Here is a 24,567-nt window from a genome sequence, read left to right on the forward strand (position 1 = left end):
TTTAACTGCCATGAAGAATGCAAACAAAAGAGGGATTTGGGTTGTCTTTTCAAAGAATTTATTTAGATTTCAAGTTTCCTTATGTCCCAACCATATCAACATGCATTGTCTAAAGTCATAAAGAAAAATCGACAGAAAAATGCTTTGGCTCACCAAGTGTTTTCAACTGATGCCAACAGAAACTACACCGAAGGCATCTGACACAGGTTTATCCTTCCTTCACAGTCACGGCGGAAAGATGAAGCTGCCACTCTTGGTGTTTATCGTGTATCTGCTGCGGCTGAAAGACTGTCTCTGTGCGCCTACTGGGAAGGACCGAATTTCTACCCATGAAGACCCGAAGGGTAATGTCTGGTCTCTTTATCTGCACGGTGTCCCATCTGCCTGTTTCCATGTCCTCCTGGCACTTCCCGTGATTTACAGTTGAGAGATAACCGCATTCAGAACGCCCTCTAGTTTCACAGGGAGACGTTCTCCAGGCTCTTAAGCCAAGGAGACAAGACGCCAAACATCTGGATTAAAAATAGAAAATTCCAATTGTGTCTCTCAGAATGCTTCACAGTTCCAGATGTTCGCCATCGCAGAGATAAAACTTGCCAGCGTCTTAGGCTGCACTGCTTGGGTTCATCCAGATGTTTGGTGTCCTCTGAGCACGGTTTTAACGAACAGTGAAATTCTTTGCTAGCATTTGAAACATTTAAACAATTAAAGTCATCCATGCAATTATTCGTGGGACTGTGAAAGGATGGGTTAGAGTGACATCGAATCTGGTTGGTTTGTGCTCATACTTGGAGCCTTTGTTTGACGAGATACACTTTGGGCGCCTATCTTAGAAAAATAAATTAGTTTAAATGTTCCTTTTGGGGATCTGTAAATAAATTTGGAGGCCAGGTTAAGCTCCTTTGGCGGCCACGTTAGCTATTGTGAAAAGAGTATGACAAACGATGAATTTCATACTCACTAAAGGCTTACTAAAGGCTTACTAAAGTGGTGTTAGAGGCATCCCGGAGGTTATTAAAGAATCTTGCATTATACCAGATACTTTCTAGGTTTGATGCCTTCTGGGAAGGTAATTGAAACTGAAAGAAAGGGAAATTGTTCTCTCTGTTTGAGGTTCCCAGTTGGGTATTTAATATAAATTGTCTGTGAAGAAAATTCAATGTTTTCTTCTAATATAAAGGAAAAAAAATAAAGGAAGGAAAAAAAAATTGGATAAATGAAAACAGGCTCTGAGGAGAATGATAAGATGGAGTTAAATGAACTCTGACTTGGCTGGAAGCTCAGAAGTGAAGAACAGAAGGTATTTCCCTTGGGGGGGGGCCGGGGGGCGGGTAGCCCCCTCCATGTGGTAGCTGATAGCCCAAGCATGGTGATCTGCTTTTGGAGTCTGATGCAATAAAAAAACAATTAAGCCTCTACTGGGAGGACACGAAAAACTGGTAAACTCGTTGTATTCTTTCTATTATTATTATGATAAAACTTTAAACTTTTTATTTTGTATTGGGGTATAACTGATTAACAATGCTGTGGAATTTTCAGATGAACAGCAAATGGACTCAGCCATGTATATACATGCCTCTATTCTCCCCCAAACCCCCCACCCATCCAGGCTGTCACCTAACATTGAGCAGAGTTCCATGTGCTGTACAGTAGGTCTTTGTTGGTTATCCACTTTAAATATAGCAGTGTGTACCTGACCTTCCCAAACTCCCTAACTGTCCCTTCCGCTGGCAACCATGAGTTCGTTTTCTAAGTCTGTGAGTCTCTTTCTGTTTTATAAGTTCACTTGTATCATTTCTCTTTGGACTCCACATGTAAGGGATGTCCACATGATATTTTTCCTCTATCTGACTTACTTCACTCAGTGTGACACTCTCTAGGTCCATCCATATAGCTGCAAATGGCGTTTCATTCTTTTTAACGGCTGGAACTCATTGCATTCTGATACACTATAATCTGATCAGATCTTAAAGGAAAAAACTACAACATAATCTTTTAGGTTTTTCCAAGGCTGGGGAGATAGAAGTAGATGAAGAGGTGAAGAAGGCTTTGATTGGCATGAAGCAGATGAAAATCCTGATGGAAAGAAGAGAGGAGGAACATAGCAAACTAATGAGAACCCTGAAGAAATGCAGAGAAGAAAAGCAGGTACAGTCATTGAAAATCATACCTGTCCTGGGACATCCGATGGTTAAGATGCCTCACTTCCAATGCTGGGGCCATGGGTTTGATCCCTGGTCAGGGAACTAAGATACCGCATACTGAACAGTGCAGCCTAAAAAAAAAAACCAAAAACTGTATAACTGTTCAGAAATATGTCTAGACCATAAATAGTGCACATCTGAATGCAGTGGAGAAATTATTTATTTACCCTAATCATAGTTTTTCTGGAAATCCACCCTACTGGAGGAAGACTTTGAAGGAAATTTCAAATTTCTTCAAAGAACATATTTCTTGTAGATTAAGTCTTTGAAAGACTCCAAACTCAGGTGTTTGGAGGATTCAATGCTATTTGGGAAATGCTACTTTTTAAAAACTACTTAATGGTGCCTTTTGAGTTGGAATGTCAAGTCAAAAATGTTTGGAAGTTTTTGGCCAGATCAGTGGCCTACAAAAATTTTTTTCTTTCCCATCCTTATTACTGTAATTATTGTTACCATCCACTCCTGAATATATGCATTTTCATTTATTTATAAATTAGATACATGAGTTGCTACCAAGTCCATATTTCAAATAATCTTTTACATATTTTGAAAAGATTTTAGCTTATTGCCAAATCTGTTTAGATCATCATTTTTACTGACACAAGGCCAACAAAGAGCTCATAATGAAAAAGTGTTAGCCCTGCTATTATTTCTTATCTACCTGAGCAGGAGTTAATCATATTTTTTAATCTGCTGGCTATTTTTTTTATCTTTTAAAGTCTCCTGCCCTTTTAGTGAGGGCTATTTAAAGTAGTTAAAAACCATCATTTACCCATGCTCAATCATTGGGTCACATTGCCAGGCTCTTCTGTCCATGGAATTTTCCAGGCAAGAATACTGGAGTGGGTTGCCATTTTCTACTCCGGGGGATCTTCCAGACCCAGGGATCGAACCCACATCTCTTGTAGCATCTCTTGTATTGGCAGGCAGATTCTTTACCTTTAGTGCCACCTGGGAAGCCCTCATTTACCTGAGTCCTCTTAAATGGCAATTCACTGCAACTGGCTGCAAGTGAACAGAGGCTACCAGTGTCGATGCTTCTGGAATGTACAGAGTCCCTCTTCCCCAGGGTCCTCATGCACAGCTGGCCACATGCAATGCCTGACACGAGCACCAGTGCCTGTGAAATAGTACATCAGCCTCATCAATTTAATTCACGTATCTTTACTTAATAGTTTCTGTCTAAACTATATACCTTATCAATGGAGAATATACATTATATTCAGACATCCATGGCCATATTAAAAACTGTTCATATGTTACAGTATAAAGCTCAATACATTTCTAAATTATAGACATTGCATGGATCATAGTTTAACGGCAATAAACATTAACATCACACTCAGAATAATTAAATTTTTAAAAAATTTATTTTCAACATACCTTTAAATCAAAGAGGATGTCAAAACTGCAAAAAGTAATTTGCAAAATATTTTAAATTTTAAAATTGGGAGTGTGTACCGTGCTTAGATGCTCAGTCCTGTCTGACTCTTTGCGACCCCATGGACTGCAGCCTGCCAGGCTCCTCTGTCCATGGGGATTCTCCAGGCAAGAATACTGGAATTGGTTGCCATGCCCTCCTCCAGGAGGGATCCCTCCCAACCCAGGTATCGAACCCAAATCTTCCACATTTTTCAACTTTATTTTCATGAAAAATTGTTTAATTGTGGTAAAATATATATCATAAAATTTGCCATCTTAACCACTTTTGTGAATACAGCTCAATAGTATTAAATACATTTACATTGTTGGGCAGCCAATCTCCAGAATTCTTCCCGTTTTGCAAAACTGAAACTCTTGTTTTGTTAGTCATGAAGTTATGTCGACTCTTTGAGACCCCCTGGACTCTAGCCTGCCAGGCTCCTCTGTCCATGGGATTTCCCAAGCCAGAATACTGGAGCAGGTTGCTGTTTCCTTCTCCAGGGCATATTCCAAATGCAGGGACTGAACCCGTGTCTCCTGCAAAACCAAAACTCTGTACCCATTAAACAATTCCCCATAGTTTATTTTTAAATTAAAAAATAAATAGAAGTTCTAATATCTCCTCTCTAGACCTATATCTATAAAGGTGGGAATCACCAAGCTCCAGGACTTCCCTGGTGGCTCAGACAGTAAAGAATCGGCCCTCAATGCAGGAGACCCGGGTTCAGTCCCTCGATCGTGAAGATCCCCTGGAGAAGGGAATGGCTACCCACTCCAGTATTTTTTGCCTGGAGAGAATTCCATGGACAGAGGAGCCTGGTGGGCTATAGTCCATGGAGTCACAAAGAGTTGGACATGACTGAGCGACTAACACTTTCACAGCAGCTCCAGGGAGTTCCTGGCACTCAGTGGCCACTGGGTGTCCTCTGAGCCATTGGAGCAGGGCTATGTCACAGGCTGTGACCTCAGAGCTAGAGTCAGCCCGTCACCAGCTGGTTGATTTTGCAGCCACACAGGGTCCCTGGTGAGGAGACGGCTTGAGCAGCAGCTGCAAGCCCTCCTTCCTTTCAGCAGCCAGCAAAAGACCTTGAAGAAATCAAAACCTGCTCCTTATAAAGAAATGGGGAAGCTCCTTTAAGCCAGGTTCTTCCCTGGTGGGCTCGTGAGTCTGACCACCAAGAATAACCACACTAGATATCATTTACAGGCCCTTATAAAACACATTATCACATCCTTCCAGCATCTGGGTAAACCATCATTTTCATTTTACAGCTAAGAAAACTGAGTTTTGAGATGTTAATTAATGTGTTAACCCAACCCTGTCATGACTGACCCAGGAGAAAGTGAGCTGGCGCTGTGTCTGCGGGACCTAGGACTTTCTGTTTTTCTCCTTTTCCCTGGCCTCCTGCTGAGCCAAGGAGGCAGCACATACTATGGAAAGAAAGCTCAGTGTGAGGTCAGCAAGTGTTAGTTCCATTTCTGATGCTGTAGAATCTCAGAAGCTAGTGGAATTTTTATTATTTCTTAAGACATATTCTATTTTTTAAAAAATATTGAAGTATACTCCTAAGGTATGGGCATTCATAAAAATTCATTTTATTTTTTTTCAAATTGATCTCATTATTTGGCCATGCCACACAGCATGTGGGATCTTAGTTCCCCCATCAGGGACAGAACCCACACCCCCTGCATTGGATGCATGGAGTGTTAACCACTGAACTGCCAGGGAAGTCCCAAAAATTCATTTTAAAAAGGAAAAATCTGTTTAACCCGAAGTCTCCCTTTCTAAAGTGATTTTAAATCTAAAGTAAAGGATACTTTACATAAATTATGAATTTGCAAATATGGGGTGGACAACCCCAGTCTCCCAGAAAAAAAAAAAACTCCATCCATCCTCGGGTGACCTGGCATGATCTCAGTCCCCCTCCTCAGCTTCTCCCTGTTTGTGCTTAGTACGTGCGTACTTCAGTTGTGTCTGATTCTATGTGACCCTACAGACTGTAGCCCACCAGACTCTTCTGTCCATGGGATTCTCCAGGCAAAAGTACTGGAGTGGGCTGCCATTTCTTTCTTCAGGGGATCTTCCAGATCCAGAGATTGAACCCATGCCTCTTGCATTGGTGGGGGGGTTCTTTATCACTAGTGCCACCTGGGAAGCCCATTTTATATTAGTGGGAGCATCTAAAGCTTCCTCTTACTAAAGTGGGAAACCCTAAAGCAGCCCTTCAAGTGATTCCACACCATGCACCCCGTCCAGGTTTGGGTGGGACTTTGATGAACTGACTGCAGGAAGACAGCTCTAAATATGAAATCTATAGCTGGGTGGGACATTTGGACGAAGCAGAGAGCTCGGACAGGACATTCCTAAACCAGAGACCTACTTCCTCTGGGGCAACTGTTCACTATCAAATCTTGGGCCGTGTGATTTGGCCATTGGTTTTCATTATGCTCTTGGAGGTAAGCGAAAGCAAATCAGATGATTACAGGCTAGGTGCCTTTCTTGCTTATCTCAATATGAAAACTTAAGAAGTAGATCCTACGAGTATTCCTGTTTGCTACAAAGGAAATGGGCTCAGAGATGATTACATAATTTGCTCAAGGGTCCAGTGTGAGGGTAGTTTGTAATTGGAAATACTGGGATTTTGGTTTACAGTAACAATGAGCATAATATTTTAAAAAGACTGAGAAAATTTGGGTGGTATTGTTTCCTCCCCTGGTGGAGCAAGCCTTCTTAAGAAGCTGCAGGATTCCATAACTGTTCTGCAAAGCCCCAAAAGATAGGTTAAGCCTGTCTAGATCATGAGGTTTGTCTGGTAGGCTGGGGGCCAGCCAGGTTTCCTATATGGCACGCAGCAAAGGACAGCTGGCTCAACTCCAGGATTCTGCCACTAAGAGAGATGAAAATTCCGAGCTTAGCAGAGATGTGGGAGATGAGCAGTGCCCAGTTGTCTCTTGGGGCTTAATATGCCAGGAAAGGGTGCTTATGTTTTTCTTTTCCAGTAGGTAAAATTATGCACTAAATTGGTGTTAGAAACTGTGCTCACTCGTGTTTTTCCACTTAAGGGAGTTGCCATCAGCTCTAAGGCTCTCCTCTTATGGATGTGTCTATTAGCTTCCCTAACTCCCTGAGCTACTTCTCAGGCCTGGAGGGAGCCGGTTTACAGAAGTCCCCTCTGGCAGGCAGGCCTGGGGGATCTACAGGATGCTGGTCTGCAGGGAGCTCTGGGGGCGGGGTTGATATTCTCCAGACTGGTGTCACCTCTGCTGGGTGGGACCTGGTTGAGGACAGCAGGCACTGCCAGGAGGCGTGCTCGGAATATGGGCAAGAAAAACAAAGCTGCTAAGAACACAGCATCTCTGCCATTAGAATGCAGCTCACTGCAAAGACTTGATGTGATATACCAGAGTTGTGCTTTCTAGCAGTGTTTAAGAGCGTATGAAAATTAAAGGCAGCATAAATGAAGGAGATAAATGTGTTAACTTTGTCAGCCTTAAAATCCCATCTTCACATCCTCCAGGGACTAGAAGTGAAGACAGACAAGTAAGCAGATCAATTGGGCATTCTGCAGAGCAAAGGCTATGTCTTTGTGGCTGGTTCACTCATGAGCAGCGAATGCCCATCCCATAGCAAGCTCTCAATAAACAGCTGTTGAATGTATAAATAAACAGGTGGATAAGAAGTGTTCAGTTTTCAGTAGAGATCAAGAGGTGCCCTTCTCTTTACTGAACTGAAAGATTCCGGGTAAATCTATGAGCTGCTCATTTGTAGCAGAAATGAGGTTTAGTTCAGAATACACACATTTTGTAAAATGAGAAATCAATTAAGGTATAGCACACAAAGTCATGAAATGGAAATAGGGTGTGTGTTTCTACTTTTTAATTAGGAGGCCCTGAAGCTTATGAATGAAGTTCAAGAACATCTAGAAGAGGAAGAAAGGCTATGCCAGGTGTCTTTGATGGATTCCTGGGACGAATGCAAATCTTGCCTGGAAAGTGACTGCATGAGATTTTATCCAACCTGCCAAAGCAGTTGGTCCTCTATGAAAACCACGGTAAGGGAAAAGCAGAACTCAAGATTGCTAAGTTCTTAAGGTACCTGCTTCAGCTTACTTTTTAAAGTAATTTATGTTAATACTTAGAATAGAGATGGCGGATCTGATATTGACCTTTTGCAACCTGAAATCTAGCATTCATATTTCTGCATGAATCACCGGTGGGTATGTAATTTATGAGTTAGAACAGCCACCCAGGGTCTGTCCCCCCTCTCATGACACTGTTTGTATCTCTTAGTAATACCCTCTTTCTGCCTTCTATTTGTTATTTGTGAACCTATTTATGCTAGACTGTAAGCTCTATGAAGAAAGGAACTGTATCTTATCTGCCTTCATTTAAGCATTGTAGGTGTTCAATAAATGTTTGCTGAATTACATTCTGAGTAATAGTATTATAGTTTCTGATTTCAACCTGCTTTGATTTTTTTTCTCTGGAGGCCAAACCTTTGAGGGCATTCTTTGCCTCCTGAATCTTTTCTTCGATGGGCTTGCCTTCTTGTGGCAGCACACACATGCATGTGCACACACACACATACACGTGCCCACATTCATGACCCCTTTATAATCTGTGTCCTGTAGGACTGGCATGTTTTCTTTTTTTTTTTTTTGTTCCCTTGGGCCCTCTTCTGGGCAGAGAGAATCACAGAGGGTGGTGATCTGAATAGGATGAGCTCTGACCCATAAAAGGCTCCTCTGCTTTTGGCCCTCCCCCTTGAAGAAGTGGGCTGAGTATGAAACACAGTGAAATTCTCCTCCCTGTCAGAGCATGCACTAATTAGAGTCTGTTCTTGGCTTGGCAGTGCCATCCCCAATTACAGAGGGAGAAACCCCTAGGATAATTCATATGCCAAGTTCATTTGCCTCCACTGTTAATTGCATCTGCTCTATTTTTATAGCCAGTGTCAGACACAGCAGTGTATGTTGGATGAGCACTGGGTGGAAGTGAGGAGCTTTGAGGATCATTCCTATCTGTGATAGTTGTGTAACCTTAGGACAATTACTTGGACATTTAAATTTTTGTTTCTGTGTCTGGATTCAGGTAAGCAGAAGCTGACAAAGAGAGAGGCAGATGATCCACCCAGTTTACTTTCTGAGAAAGGCACAAATCCTCTAAGGATTCCTGGAGAACACTTTGAACAGAACTAGGGTAGGGGGATGGATGGTGGTGTTCCAGCAGTGATGGTCGATGGTTGTTATGTTCTAAAACACACAACATGGTCACATCACTTTCATACAAGGGCAACTCTGGCATGGACTTACGTGTCACAAAGTTGAAGGAGAACATGGTGTGATTCCTGGAAGATCTCCCTCTGAGTTAGAAATTCTGTAATTAGAGCTTCATTCCTTTGACTGCAGCCAAGGAGGGCTTTGATCACTGGTAATATGTAACATCCCTAAGTAACCTATTTAGATGTATTAAGCGTCTATCGCAGAGTCAGACACAGCTTAGCAACTGAACAACCTCCACAACAAAAAGCATCCATAGTTCAGTGCAAATGTATTGATCTCTTTTCCATGGACTAAGTTAAAAACATGAGCCCAAGGAGAGTAGGAGGACACTAATAATATCCCGCTTAAGTGGGGAAGAAACCTAAGACATAAGGCAGAAATGAAAGATGGGAGTCTTCACAGTTTTCAGGCAATCATCATGGTCTAAAACCATGCATGCCAACCACCACCAGTATATAAGGGCTGTGGCTTGCCAACAGTATTGAAAACTTGGCCTTCTTAGGTCTTTCGGTAGGCAAAGAGAAACCAGGAGGAATTTCAGACCCTATTTCCATAATCAAAGTCAAAGCCAGGTGCATGCATGCATGCATGCATGCATGCTAATTTTGTGCCCCCATGGACTGTAGCCCCGCAGGCTCCCCTGTCCATGGGATTCTTCAGGCAAGAGTACTGGAGTGGGTTGTCATGCCCTCCTCCAGGAGATCTTCCTGACCCAGGGATCAACCCGCATCTCCTGCGGCTCCTGGATTGAGACGGATTCTTTACCACTGAGCCGCTGGGGCAGCCCCAAAGCCAGGTACACGAGCAGTGATCATAAAGTGGATCACCTCTTCCTAGTTTGCCCAGGATTGTTCTTGATTTGGAATGACTTCTGTAAGTTGACTTAAAAGTTTATGATAAAAAATAGTCCTGGAAGAAAATACATTTATTTCATTTCTGTCCCCCACCTCACCCCATAGATTGAACGGGTTTTCCGGAAGATATATCAGTTTCTGTTTCCTTTCCATGAAGATGAAGAAAAAGAGCTCCCTGTTGGTGAGAAGTTCACCGAGGAAGATGTACAGCTGATGCAGATAGAGAATGTGTTCAGCCAGCTGACCGTGGATGTGGGATTTCTCTATAATATGAGCTTTCATGTCTTCAAACAGATGCAACAAGAATTTGATCTGGCTTTTCAGTCATACTTTATGTCAGACACAGACTCCGTGGAGCCTTACTTTTTTCCAGCTTTTTCCAAAGAGCCAGCAAAAAAAGCACATCCTATGCAGAGCTGGGACATTCCCAGCTTCTTCCAGCTGTTTTGTAATTTCAGCCTCTCTGTTTATCAAAGTGTCAGCGCAACAGTTACAGAGATGCTGAAGGCCATTGAGGACTTACCCAAACAAGACAAAGGCAAGTATTAAAAGATTATTTTTACTTAGATATCTACACTAAAGTTAAGTTTTATTTGGCTTTGGAAATGGTAACTGTTTCTAAGTCATCATACAATGTTTCCAAGAGTGGTGGTTAATGGATAATCAAAGTCTCATAGCCTCTTAGAAGAGACTCTGAGGTCTCCCAAACACCAGCCCTCTCCCATCTTTGTCAAGAGCTTTGTAGGGCTGTATTCTCTTTCTAAAACAAATGTTCAAAGCTGACAAAGAAAATGCTGGTAAAACTTGGGCAGGCACTCAGCTGTATTCTGCTTGAACATCATGAGGTTTCTTTAAAATCAGTCCAGGCTCCTCAGCTCCCAGTTAAGGAAGACGCTTTAGTGCCATGTAAAACCAGATCACAGTTAGGACCCTCCACGGCCTCCTCCTCATTGCTACTCCAATTCCTTAAATCACATTTGTGCACAAAACCAGATTCAGTGCTCACAGACAAACCCCAAACTACAGAAATAGAAACTTCTGTAACTTATAAGAATCATCTTCTACCAGTACCACTCATGCCCCCTGATACTCTACGTTGGAGAAACAATCCTGCTTTATGTTTTTTAATTTGGCAGCACTGGGTCTTAGTTGCAGCATGTGGGATCTAACTTTGACCAGGGATTGAACCCAGGCCCCCTGCATTAGGAGTGCAGAGTCTTCACCTCTGGACCACCAAGGAAGTCCTTGCTTTATATTGTAACAGAAGGAGATTCCTTCTCTGGGTTTCTGTGGAGCAGGTGGGACCCAGCATCTCAGAAATGAGAGATGTCGTGTGGGCCACAAGTAGAATCTGTGTTTCCTTGAACTTATCTCTGTGGACCATTAGGCCAAGGACAGGTATATTCTTTGATGAAAAATAAAACAAGCTCCTTCCAGAAGTCCTGCTGTTTGTCCATAGGATTTCCCAGGCAAGAATACTGGAATGGGTTGCCATTTCCTTCTCCAGGGGATCTTTCCAACCCAGGGATGGAACTTCAGTCTCCTGCATTGCAGGCAGGTTCTTTACCATCTGAGCCACCAAGGAAGTCCCTTTCACATCCTAATCCCCAGCTGCTGCTGCTGCTAAGTCGCTTCAGTTGTGTCTGACTCTGTGCAGCCCCATAGACAGCAGCCCACCAGGCTCCCCCGTGCCTGGGATTCTCCAGGCAAGAACACTGGAGTGGGTTGCCATTTCCTTCTCCAATGCATGAAAGTGAAAAGTGAAAGTGACGTCGCTCAGTCGTGTCCAACTCTTTGAGACCCCATGGACTGCAGCCTACCAGGCTCCTCTGTCCATGGGATTTTCCAGGCAAGAGTACTGGAGTGGGTTGCCATTGCCTTCTCTGCTAATCCCCAGAACCTGTGAAAATATTAAGTTACATGGCCGAGGGAAAGTAAGGCTGCTGATGGAATTGTGGCTGCCAATCAGCCGACCTTAAAATAGGGATAGTGCAACTTCCCTGGTGCTCCAGTGGCTAAAACTCGTCACTCCCAGTGTAGAGGGCCTGAGTCTGGTCCTTGATCAGGGAACTGGATCCTTCATGCCAGCACGAAGATCCTGCACTCAGCAACAAAGATCCTGTGTACTGCAGCTAAGACCCATTGAAGCTAAATAAATAAATAAAAATTAAACTTAAAAAAAAAAAAAAAACAGAGAGAGTATTTGGGGTTGTCCAGGAGAAGGCAATGGCATCCCACTCCAGTACTCCAGTACTCTTTGCTGGATATGAAACTGGAGGAAGGGAACTAGGAGCCAAGGAAGGTGGTGACTTCCAGAAACTAGACAGACATGGAGACGGATTCTCCCCCAGAGCCTCCAGAAAAATCAGCCCTGCCAACACTCTCATTTAGCCCACTGAGTCGCATTTCAGACTTCTGACCTACAGAACTGTAAAATAATCTATGTTGTTTCAAGCCACTAAATGTGTGGAATTGGTTACAACAGCAATAGCAAACTATTACATGTCTCTCATCAATAATATACTCTCTGAGTGAGCTTCCTTAGTGGCTCAGTGGTAAAGAATCTGCCGGACAAGCAGGAGATGAGGGTTTGATCCCTGAGTCCAGAAGATCCCCTGGAGGAGGAAATAGCAACCCACTCCAGTATCCTTGCCTGGAGAATCCCGTGGACAGAGGAGCCTTGCAGGCTGCAGTTCATGGGGTCACAGAAGAGTCAGACACGACTAAGAGACTACACAACAAGATTCGATAAAATAGTGTAGTATAGTAGGTTCACACAGTGCTGGGTGCCAGGTAATCTGGGTTATAATCCTGCCCTGGAGAATGTTGCTGTCTTTAATTTTCCCCTGGAGGAAACAGGCAAGCTGGGAGAACGGATGATTTACTAGAAGTGCTCGAAGGGAAGTAAATGAATCCACGATGCTTGTAAAAGTGAGATTTTGACCCTGATCAGAAGGCAATCGAAATCCTGAGAAAATAATAATCACTTACCTGCCCATAGGTAATCCTGACATTTTTGGCATTTTGCATGAAATTGGAAACATTCTGACGAGTTCTGGCCAGGTTCTCCACACAGCCAGAGAGTTCCAGAGATATTAGAAATGGCTGTTTCTTAAACTAGATGTAGGTATTTACTTTATGACTGTTCTTTTTCTGCATTTCACATATATAATGTTATGAACAGTAGTTCTGTTGAACTATAATGTTCATCACTGATGAACTATAATGTCATTAACAGTAGTTCAACTACTGTTTTAGATTTAGGAAAACATCTAAAGCAGATCTAAATATCTAAAGAGAATCTTTTTCTGTTCTAGAAGAATTAATCGCCCATATAAATATGATGAAGGGGTTGCCTAGAAGGGGTCCAGAGGCTCTGTGTTGGCATAGCTGAAGGGCGGTGATGGGTCACTGCCATGGGGATAGAATGGGGAATAGCTGTCATACAGACCTAGAACTCGCCACCCCTGAATATAGCAGGTATTAATCTGGACGCTGCAAAAAAGACAAGGGTAGCTTATGATGCAGATGACACAGCTCCCAACTTTTAGGAGTTCAGTTTAGAGAAAGGAGGGCTTCCCTGGTGACTCAGATGGTAAAGACTCCACCTACAATGTGGGAGACCTGGGTTCAATCCCTGGGTTGGGAAGATCCCCTGGAGGAGGCCCTGGCAACCCACTCCAGTATTCTTACCTGGAGAATCCCCATGTACACAGGAGCCTAGTGGGCTTACAGTCCATGGGGTCACAAAAGAATCGGACACGACTGAGCACTAAGCATCAGAGAAAAGAAAACAGATCAGTGGACAATTACACAACCGTGTTGTAACTGAAATGACAGAAGAAGGTATAGAAGAATGACAAGATTAGGACGATAAGATCGAATCCCTCCTCTCGAGGGACTCAGAGACTAACAGAGAAGACGAAAATGAACATGCACATCGTGCAGAGATGTTCTTCCACAGAACTCATGGGGGTTCTGTGGGGCCAGAGGAGATGCCACTAAATCTACAGGGAGTGGGGAAAAATGACTAGTATTCTTCAAAGGGAGTGCTGCTTTACCCACCAGAAGATCTAGCAAATGCCTGGTAGGTTTTCAAACTTCACAACTTATCTCAAAATGGAATGTTTCATTGTTTAACATCAAGGATTTAATGTAACAGAATATCATCAGGTTACCAATTAATAATAAATTTGTCCTAGTGTGAAACAGTTGGGAACTATCAATTTTCTGTTACATGCACTCCTTTTTTATCATCATTTTTATATGGACGATTAATTCTTCTAGAACAAAAAAAGGTTCTCTTTAGATGTTAGATCTGCTTTAGATGTTTTCCTAAATCTTTGAACTACTGTTCATAACATTATATATGTGAAATGCAAAAAAAGAACAGTCATAAAGTAAATACCTACATCTAGTTTAAGAAACAGATATTTCTAATATCTCTGGAACTCCAATACACATTTGAATTATGGCTCGAAAAAATTAAAACTTGTTGTTGTTCAGTTGCTAAGTCATGTCTGACTCTGCACCCCATGGACTGCAGCACAACAGGCTTCCCTGTCCTCCACTATCTTCCAGAGTTTGCTCAAGTTCATATCCATTGAGTCAGTGATGCCATACAACCATCTTATCCTCTGCCAAGGATAATCACTAGAAAAAATTTTAACAGAAGCCCCAAAAGAAAAGTGGCTTATAATTCCCTAATTAGTTAACACCAGTGACATCAGAAATAATAACAATAAAACTAAGACACACTGAATGTAAAAGAATTCAAATATTCAAAGGAACAAAATAAATGAAAGCTCCCTTCTCCCACCCCTTTAAGTCTCTCTTCCAAAAGATAGTGACTATTAATAATTCCTCAAGATTCCTTCCTGAAAATAAAATGATTTGTATGAACCTCTGTGTGGGAGGTTGGAATTGGGGCAAGTAGTAATAATAGTAATGATGAGTAATAATATTAACATTATATTTTAATAGTAATGAGATTACTGGATTAAAGGATATGTGCACTTTTAATAGATGTCAAATTGTCTTAGCAACTGGTTGCACCAGTATGCCCTCCTGCAATTGAATACAGAACAAAGATTTTGAAAGTGCTGGTTAGACAGAGAAATGCCATTGCACCCACGCCTTTAATGTTCAGACTCTAATGACAGTGATGTGAAACTGCTGTGTTCCTTGCAGATTCTGCCCATGGTGGACCAAGTTCCACGACGTGGCCTGTGCGGGGCAGAGGGCTGTGTGGAGAACCTGGCCAGAACTCATCGGAATGTTTCCAATTTCATGCAAGATGCCAGAAATGTCAGGATTACCTATGGGCAGGTAAGTGATTGTTCTTTTCTCAAGATTTTGATTGCCTTCTGATCACAGGTCAAAATCTCACTTTTACAAGCATCGTGGATTCATTTACTTCCCTTCGAGCACTTTTTTGCAAGCTCAGTGACATCTGGGGGTGCTCAGGGCAGGTTTATAGACTCTTATTATTCAAAAGTAGGTCAACTCACTTTTTCTCTTTTTCAAACTTCCTTGTTGTTCTGTGAAAAACATGTATGGTTAAGGACCAAACAAACATTCAAGTGAGCAAAAGAGATCTCTGGGTAAATTAAGGCAATTATTTTCTTTTTAATGCAAAAAGAAAAAAAAAAAAAACCCAGGAAGAAGTCTTCACATTTTGTAAGCAAATTTTTGGCCAAGTGAGTTTTTTGTTTGTTTAAGTGGCATTACCTTCTTCCACTTGGTGGGTTAATTACTAACTGTATTTAGTGATTTAGTATTGGATTGGCCAAAAATTTCATACATAAGTAGTATCTTATGGAAAGACCCAAATTAAATTTTTGGCCAACTTAATTTTTAAATATAGGTAGCTGGCTTAAAACTCAACATCCAAAAAACTAAGATCATGGCATCTGGTCCCATTGCTTCATGGCAAATAGATGGGGAAACAATGGAAACAGTGACAGACTTTATTTTCTTGGGCTGCAAAACCACTGCAGATGGTGACTGTAGCCATGAAATTAAAAGATGCTTGTTACTCGGAAGAGAAGCTAAGGCAAACCTAGACAACGTGTTAAAAAGCAGAGACATTACTTTGCCAACAAAGGTCCATCTAGTCAAAGCTACGGTTTTTCCAGTAGTCATGTTTGGATGTGAGAGTTGGACCATAAAGAAAGCTGAGCACCAAAGAATTGATGCCTTTGAACTGTGGTGTTGGAGAAGACTCTTGAGAGTCCCTTGGACTGCAAGGAGATCAATCCTAAAGGAAATCAGTCCCGAATATTCATTGGAAGGACTGATGCTGAAGCTGAAGCTCCAATACTTGGCCCCCTGATGCAAAGAACTGATTCATTAGAAAAGATCCTGATGCTGGAAAAGATTGAAGGTGGGAGAGGGGATGACAGAGGATGAGATGGTTGGATGGCATCACTGACTTGATGGTCATGAATTTGAGCAAGCTCCAGGAGTTGGTGATGGACAGGGAAGCCTGGTGTGCTACAGTCCATGGGATCACCGCAGAGTCCAACACAACTGAGTGACTGAACTGAACTGACTGGCTTCTCATAAGCCCCAAGCAGCCTGTCACATCCTAGATCTGACCAATAGCCACCTTTCATTCTTTCCCCAGGAGAACAATTATCTCCACTGGCCCTTCTCACTTTCCTCTGACCCTCAAGTCCCCTCCCCAGCTGAAGTCACTTCCCATCTACTAGTGCCTCAACATAAATTTTCTTACTAAAGCCAAGAGGAACTTTTGATTCCTCTACTTCTGCTTCTTTACCTCAGCAAAACCCGCAAGGGAAGGAAATTCTAAAAAAGTGTGGCTAAGAATTGGAGCAAGAGATCAAATATAACTCGAGCTTTTTATTAGAGCAGATGGGGGTCTTATTTCTTCAAAACTGCTCACTGGGTGACTCTCCACACCTCTGTTTCATCATTGGGAAAATGAAATTAATATAGCTACTACACACAGGTGTTTCAAGAATTAAGTAAGATGTCTCAAGTATTCATGATTCTCATTATTCAAGTGTTTGTGCTTCAAGTCAGAGTTACAAGGTTGCCTACAGACACAGAAATTTTTATAACAGAAAAGTATACACTAATGTGAAAATGTTAGTTGGTCAGTCGTGTCCGATTCTTTCCAACCCCAGGGACTGTAGCCCACCAGGCTCCTCTGTCCATGGAATTCTTCAGGCAAGAATGCTGGAGCAGGGTGCCATTCCTTTCTACTGACCTCTTATAAGAATAGTCCAATTCAAACATCCCACCGATGTATCACTAACTTCCTTATATCCAGTGAAACACTTGAAGAATAATCTCTCCCTGATTGTCACAAGATAATAGAGAAGATGTGTGTTGGGGGGGATGGGATGTTGGGGAGGTGATTAGAGCAAGGTGGTTAAAAGGTACACAGTTCCAATTACAAGATAAGTAAGTACTGGGATGTAATGTGCAACATGATGACTGTAGCTAACACTGCTGTGTAATATACAGGAAAATTAAAAGAGTAAATCCTAAGAATTCGCATCACAGGAGAATTTTATTTTCTTTTTATTTTATCTATTAACATATGAGATGATGGATTTGAACTAAACCTACAGCAGTCATCAGTTGACAGTATGTGTAAGTACAACCTTCCTGATTTATTACTTTTACTAGTTCCTGAATATTCATTGGAAGGGCTGAAGCTGAAGCTCCAATACTTTGGCCACCTGATGTGAAAAGCTGACTCATTGGAAAAGACCCTGATGCTGGGAAAGATTGAGGGCAAAAGGAGAAGAGGGCAGCAGAGGATGAGATGTTTAGATAGCATCACTGACTCAATGAATAGGAATTAGAGCAAACTCCAGGAGAGAGTAGACAGGGAAGCCTGGTGTGCTGCAGTTCTTGGAGTCACAAAGAGTTGGGCACGACTTAGCAACTGAACAACAACAAAAAACATTCCTTAAGATTTTTCTGTAGACAAGACTATGTCATCTGTGAATAGAGATAGTTCTACTTTTTTCTTTCTCACATGATTGTGTTTTACACCAAGTTTCAGCTTTATTTTAGGGAAATCTTTTCCCACCCTGAAAGAGTAAATGAGAATCCCTTGTAGAATTCTCCTTGCCTAAAATCATGAGGGAAGTCACCACCTTCTTCCTGCATAATTTAAAGAAAATTTACATCACTATTTTAAAAGTTAACAACTCTAAACTTGCAAAAGAAGACATTTTAAAAGAATATCTGGATCTCCTTTCAAATGTATACTATATCCTGTTAACGTTGACTCCCTTTGTTTTCAAAATATTTTCTTGAATTACTTTTCAAATGTATGTGTATGCGTGCATGCTAAGTAGTTTCAGTCGAGTCTGATACTTTGCGACCCCATGGCCTGCAGCATGCCAGGCTCCTTATCCTCCACTATCTCCTGGGGTTTGCTCAGATTCAAATTCATGCCTATTGAATTGGTGATACCGTTTATGATTGTATCTACAGCTTGTGTGAGAGCTCTGTGTCAGGATGGAGCCTCCACCAAACGGAGCAAAACTAGTTCCACTGTCAGGGGAGAGAGCATGATGAACCCTAAACCGTTCTTAAAGGCTTTCTCGAACAGTGAGACACATTACTTTGAAGATGGCACGCTCAACGTCCAGGTGGCAGGGAAGTGCAGTCACTTCCAAGTGTCCTGACCTGAGTGTCAGGGAGCAGCCCTAATGACCTTCAGAGACGCTAAGGAAAGGAAGACAAGGAAAAGGCACATTTGCTAAATCTTCAGTGTGTGTTGGCCCTGTGATCAGGCACTTTGCAGTGTTATTTCATTCATGCCCTTTAAACCTGGTTGAAAACTCACCAGGTACGAAACGAGTGAAAACTCACTCATGGTCCAAAAGGCTGAAAACAGAAAGCTTAAGGGCTGGGACTTAAAGCCACAATTTTTTTTTCCTTTTTGCTGCTGAGCATGCATGCATGTAGGTCAGTCATGTAGGTCTCTTTGGGATCCCATGGACTGTAGCCCACTAGGCTCCTCTGTCCATGGGACTTTCCAGGCAAGAATACTGGAGTGGGTTACCATGCCCTCCTCCAGGAGATCTTCCCAAGACAGGGATCAACCCTGTGTCTCCTGCATTGCAGGCGGGTTCTTTACCACTGAGCCACCAGTTTAGTTCAGTTCAGTAGCTCAGTTGTGTCCAACTCTTTGCGATCCCACGAATCGCAGCACGCCAGATCTCCCTGTCCATCCCCAACTCCCGGGAAGCCCCTAAATTTACGCTACCCAACTCCAAAGCCCATGGACCTTTTCCTTTACCCTGTTACTTCCTTCTTTGCTAGACTGTCCTGCTGTTCCCGAACTACACACAAAGGCGGATGAGGCCCTTGAGTTGGTCAACATATCCAATCAGCAGTATGCCCAGGTACTCCAGATGACCCAGCATCACTTGGAGGACACCACGTATCTGATGGAAAAAATGAGAGAGCAGTTTGGTTGGGTAACAGAGCTGGCCAGCCAGACCCCAGGAAGCGAGAACATCTTCAGTTTCACAAAGGTAATGAAGAGCCGAGAACAGATATGCAGATTACATGTGCATACATTGATTTTTCTGTTTCTTATTAATTCCATTTGAATTTGAAAACAAACTTCAGGAGGATATTCAAACATTGTGATTGTACTCAGGCTGACTTGTGCATGGCCTTTAGAAAACAAGACACTCTATAGAGAAAACCAACTTAAAACACAAAATACTTTCTAATCCAGAGATGGCTAATTCTTTGTTTTAATCATACTGCAGTTTATTTTTTTTTTTTACTGTATTATTTCCTTGTTTGGGGCTATGCTGGGGCTTTTACTGTGCGGCCTTTTCTCTAGCTGCAGTGTACAGGCTTTTCATGGCGGTGGCTTCTGTTCCTCAGGAGCACAGGCTCTAGGGCATGTGGCCTCAGTTGTCCTTGCGCACATGCTGAGTTGCCCTGCGGCACGTGGGATCTTCCCAAATCAGGGATCAAAACTGTGTCTCCTGCATTGGCAGGCTGATTCTTTACCACGGAGCCACCAGGGAAGCCCCCAGTGATGGCTAATTCTAACGAGAGCTATCGTATGATAACTGAAACAGGTAACCTTAAAGAAACCTGGCCAATAGTGTTTGTAAGAGAGAAGATTTTCAGGGAAAGAAACTTGAGTTCAAAAGCTGGCTCTGGAACTTACCAGCTGAGTGAGTTTGGGGAAATTCCACGTGGAAAATGGGAACAAAAATAACTACTTAGAAATGGGTGCCTGTAAAGTGATGAGTATAGATTCCTTATCTGAAACAAGAGCTCTGTAAGTTATAGCTCTCACTAGCTTTTGACACAATAAACTGCTGACTTACTTTGAAAATTAAACACACTTTTATATTAATATTCACAAATAATCAGATTGCCATCTTAAGGTGCACTTAAGATATCTCCTACTTCTCATCAATAACTCCTGTTGCATAACATAAAACAGTGATTGAATTTCTTTCCTAATGCTCCCCCACTCCACACACACACATATGACATTAATACACGGTGCACCAGGCTAGTGGTTCCTGGTGAGGCTGGTGTTGGAGGGCTCCTAAAAAGGCCTGGCTACAGGAATCACTGGGCCGAGCTAGCGGAGGTGCAGTATTTTGGGCAGCATGTAATGTTAGTGCCCTACCCAGACCGATGCTAACTGCTCACCCCTGCAACCTTCTCCAAAGGGTTGTCCTTGGAGCCACTTATCCCTCAGGATCAGGCTGAGGCTGGAGCTCACCTGAAGCCGCTTCCTGGATTAGCTTCTCCCTCTTCTCTGTCTTGCTTGCCTCATCTCCTTAAAATCTCTACCTGAAAGCACTCTTCATAAATCACTGTGTCAGACGCTGAGGCTCTGCTTCTTGGCAACCTGACCTAAGACATCTTGTATCCTAGTGAATCACTGTCTTTCAAACTATGAGGTCAGTGGTTGAGAAATAAGTTTAGAGTCACAACCAGCACATTAAAACAAAACAAACAAACAGAAAACAGAATAGGACAGACTAGAAGAAAAAATGGAGGAGCCTGGAAGGCTGCAGTCCATGGGGTCGCTAAGAGTCAGACACGACTGAGTGATTTCACTTTCACTTTTCACTTTCATGCATTGGAGAAGGAAGTGGCAACCCACTCCAGTGTTCTTGCCTGGAGAATCCCAGGGACGGGGGAACCTGTGGGCTGCCGTCTATGGGGTCACACAGAGTCGGACACGACTAAAGCGACTTAGCAGCAGCAGCAGAAGAAGAAAAAAACATTAGCATGCATTGTATATAATAAGTTAGACGTGTATGTCATGAAACTTTCATTTCCATATCTCTGTTTATATGTGTGGATATATCATATGGGGCTTCCCAGGTGGCGCTAGAGGTAAAGAACCTGCCTGCCAATGCAGGAGACATAAGAGACGTGGGTTCGATCGCTGGGTCAGGAAGATCTCCTGAAAGAGGGCATGGCAACCCACTTCAGTATTCTTGCCTGGAGAATCCCAAGGACAGAGGAGCCTGGCGGACTACAGTCCATGGGGTTACAAAGAGTCGGATAGGACTGAAGCGACAATACACACACACGTACACACACATTATACATAAGACATTTTTCTTTTTTCTTTTTATTGAAGTGTAGTTGATTTACAATATTACATTAGTTTCAGATGTACCGCAAAGTTATTGTCTTATAAATATATTCTTTTCAGATTGTTTTTCATTATAGGTTATTACAAGGTATTGAACGTAGTTCCCTGTGCTCTATAGTATCTATTTTATATATAGTAGTTTGCATCTCTTAATTCCAAATTCCTAATTTATCCCTTCCCCTTTTCCCCTTTGGTTATCATAAGTTTGTTTTCTAAGACATGTGTTTTTGAGTCGTGGTAACAAACTTGTTTATAACCACAGACCATAGTCAAAAGGTTTTGAAAGCCACTATCAATTCCTGCTGACTCTCTAATCCTGTTACTTCGTTAGATCATTCCTTAGGATCATAAAATAGTTCAACATATTTTGACATATGTGTTCATTCTCACAAATATAAACTTTTAGTTTAAGGATAAAAATTCTTGTAAGGAATGAGGAAAAATAAAATTTTAAGAAAAATTTTAGTAGTGTATTCAATCTTTAGAAGAGTAGAGGCAATATTTAATTCTTTTTATCATCATCAAGATTTCCATTCTATGCTTCAATTTGCTTCCATTCTAGTGTCTCTGAGTAATGTTAACTGATTTAACTAAAATTTTTGATATTTTTAAATGTATTTATTTTTTAATTGAAGGATAATTGCTTTACAGAATTTTGTTGATATTCATAACAAATGCATTTCCTTACAAAAAACTCCATATAAAGTAAAATCACATCATTTTTGGTGACACATTTTTCTAATAATAATCACCAGTAAAAAACACTTACCATTTGTCAGGCAATGTTCTAAGAACTTTCCCCATGTATTATATAATTGAATACCCTCAGTGTTCCTATAAGGTGAGTATAACTGTTTTACAAAATTTTCAGATAAGATACAGAGAAGCTACACAACTTGTCTGAGATCACACAGCTAGTAAATTGTAGAACTGGGGTTCAAGGCCAAACAGTTTTTCTTCAGGATCCTTGGGCTGAACTGCCTGTAAAAGTTATTTTTCTTAAGACAACTCTTAGTTCATCATGTAATAGAAAGTACAAATCTATAAAACAGCACATCCTGAAGAGGAATCTTCTGTAAAAAAATACACAAATTCCAGCAGGTGAAAAAAGCTATGTGCTTTAGGTTGCAGTTACATGGGTGTTAGCATTATAATTATTTATTGAGATAGACACAGATGCTTTATGTCTAGTTCAATGTGTTTTATTTAATTACCAAAAGAAAAAAAAAAAAAGGAAAGCTATGGTAGCTTTGTAAACTAGAGTCAAGAAATCACCAATTTTTATTTGACTTCTTAATATTTTACTTTATCTTTTTTATAAGGAGGTATATTTGAAAATATTTTCAATATAATTCTCTTTAGATTACAAGTTGCATGTTATTACAGTTTCATTTAATTAAGTCAAAGTATATACACTTGAGAACTCATTAAGAGAGTAAATGACATGCATTTCGGATGACTGGTTCTTACAAAAGTTACACATAAAACCATAAAGTGTAAATTTGCTACAGAAACTCAGTATAAGACTTGGTGTATCACATTACCATTTGTGACACATACAGTGTGTGTGTGCTAAGTCACTTCTGTTGTGTCCAACTCTTTGTGATCCTATGTGCTGTAGCCCACCAGCCTCCTCTGTCCATGGGATTCTCCAGGCAAGAATATTGGAGTGGGTTGCCATGCCTTCCTCCAAGGGATCTTCCTGACCCAAGGATCAGACCCGTCTCTTGCATCTCTTGCATTGGCAGGCAGATTCCTTACCACTAGCACCTCCTGGGAAGGAACACTCACCAAATATTCCATGCACTCACTCAGACTGTCTAGCTTTTCTTGCAGTTAAGTGATACCATGTGTTAAGATCTGGCCAATGAGATGTGAACAAAAATGAACAGTTGTTTGTAGACTGAGATAGAGAGGAGCCTGCATGTGGTTATGCATTCTCTTTCCGTATGGAGGGTACCAAGAAAGCCATATGTTGTTACACATGCTACTGCACACTGACATGATCTTCCTCTCTTAACCAGGGTCTTTGAGCATCTTGGTGGTTCAGAGTCCTTGTGCTGGGACATAAGCGAGAGATAAATTATGCTGTATGAAGCCACTGGAATGCTGGGCTAATTTGCTAGCTCAGGCACAACCTAGCCTATCCTGACTAACATGGTATTAAATTAATCCTGAATGTGTGCTAAAAGTTAGTAATCTTTTATTGTATGATCCTGCTTCTTAGGTAGTTCCAGGTGATCACGAAGGAAATTTCTCCAAACAAGATGAAAAGATGATAGACATAAGCATTCTGCCTTCCTCTAATTTCACACTCACCATTCCTCTTGAAGAAAGTGCTGAGAATTCTGACTTCATTAGCTACATGCTGGCCAAAGCTGTACAGCATTTTAAGGAACATTTTAAATCTTGGTAAGCAGAATGTTTGATTAGGGACATTTGCTGATAGGAACAGATGGTTCTTAAAAGGGAAAAATGACAAAACTAGCTTTCAAATACCTTGAAAACATATTCAATCTCATTAATAATCAAAGGCATGGAAACTAAGGCAAATTAGCAGTTTTTACCTATTGAATTTTCAAATTAAAAAAAATCCTGATAGAATGAAATGAAATGAGAATTCTCATATGTGATTGCAAGAAACATAAACTGGTTTTGTCTTTTTGAAAAGTTATTCAATTATACATATCAAGAGTCATCAAATTTCTTTTTGATATAATAATTCCACTTCTGGAATCAATCCAAAGGAGTAAATCTAAAATTGATTTGAAGTTCCCACCCCAAGATCAATATTTTCAAAATTATTTAAAATACTAAAATATTAAAAACTGAATATCATCTTAATGTCTAAAAACCAGAAAATGGTTAAAAGTTGTGGCTAAATATGCTCCAAATATCTTATAAAACCATTAAAAAATATTTATAAAATTTAAATCATGATATGACATCTACTGGAGCAAGAGTTTATTCTAAGCCTATCTATAAGGCAAATATTATTATTACCATCTTCCAGAAAAGAAACTTGAGACTCAGGGTCCAAGTGTTAGTTGCTCAGTCATGTCTGACTCTTTGAGACCCCTTGGACTGTAGCCCACCAGGCTCCTCTGTCCATGGGATTCTTCAGACAAGAACACTGGAGCAGGTTGCTATTTCCTTCTCCAGGA

At 41.4% G+C, this 24,567-nt stretch overlaps 1 protein-coding gene across 1 annotated transcript; it reads left to right on the top strand.

Annotated features, from left to right (window-relative positions):
• Positions 1 to 238: 238 nt before the first annotated feature.
• Positions 239 to 23,819, top strand: CLUL1 (clusterin like 1). The gene is made up of 7 exons (XM_068994023.1): positions 239 to 344; positions 2,000 to 2,148; positions 7,511 to 7,678; positions 9,868 to 10,300; positions 14,953 to 15,090; positions 19,075 to 19,289; positions 23,631 to 23,819. The coding sequence occupies exons 1-7, from the start codon at positions 239 to 241 to the stop codon at positions 23,817 to 23,819; spliced, it is 1,398 nt and encodes a 465-aa protein (XP_068850124.1).
• Positions 23,820 to 24,567: the final 748 nt, after the last annotated feature.

The sequence above is a fragment of the Capricornis sumatraensis genome, chromosome 21 (assembly GCF_032405125.1).
Source record: "Capricornis sumatraensis isolate serow.1 chromosome 21, serow.2, whole genome shotgun sequence".
NCBI classification, from domain to species: domain Eukaryota; kingdom Metazoa; phylum Chordata; class Mammalia; order Artiodactyla; family Bovidae; genus Capricornis; species Capricornis sumatraensis.

What these genes read in the sequence shown, in the direction of transcription:
- CLUL1 (XM_068994023.1), top strand. Translation starts at nt 239, where the DNA reads ATGAAGCTGCCACTCTTGGTGTTTATCGTGTATCTGCTGCGGCTGAAA. An exon ending in TACCCATGAAGACCCGAAGG is followed by an intron (nt 345 to 1,999) that starts GTAATGTCTGGT and finishes ATAATCTTTTAG; the next exon opens with GTTTTTCCAAGGCTGGGGAG. An exon ending in CTTACCCAAACAAGACAAAG is followed by an intron (nt 10,301 to 14,952) that starts GCAAGTATTAAA and finishes TGTTCCTTGCAG; the next exon opens with ATTCTGCCCATGGTGGACCA.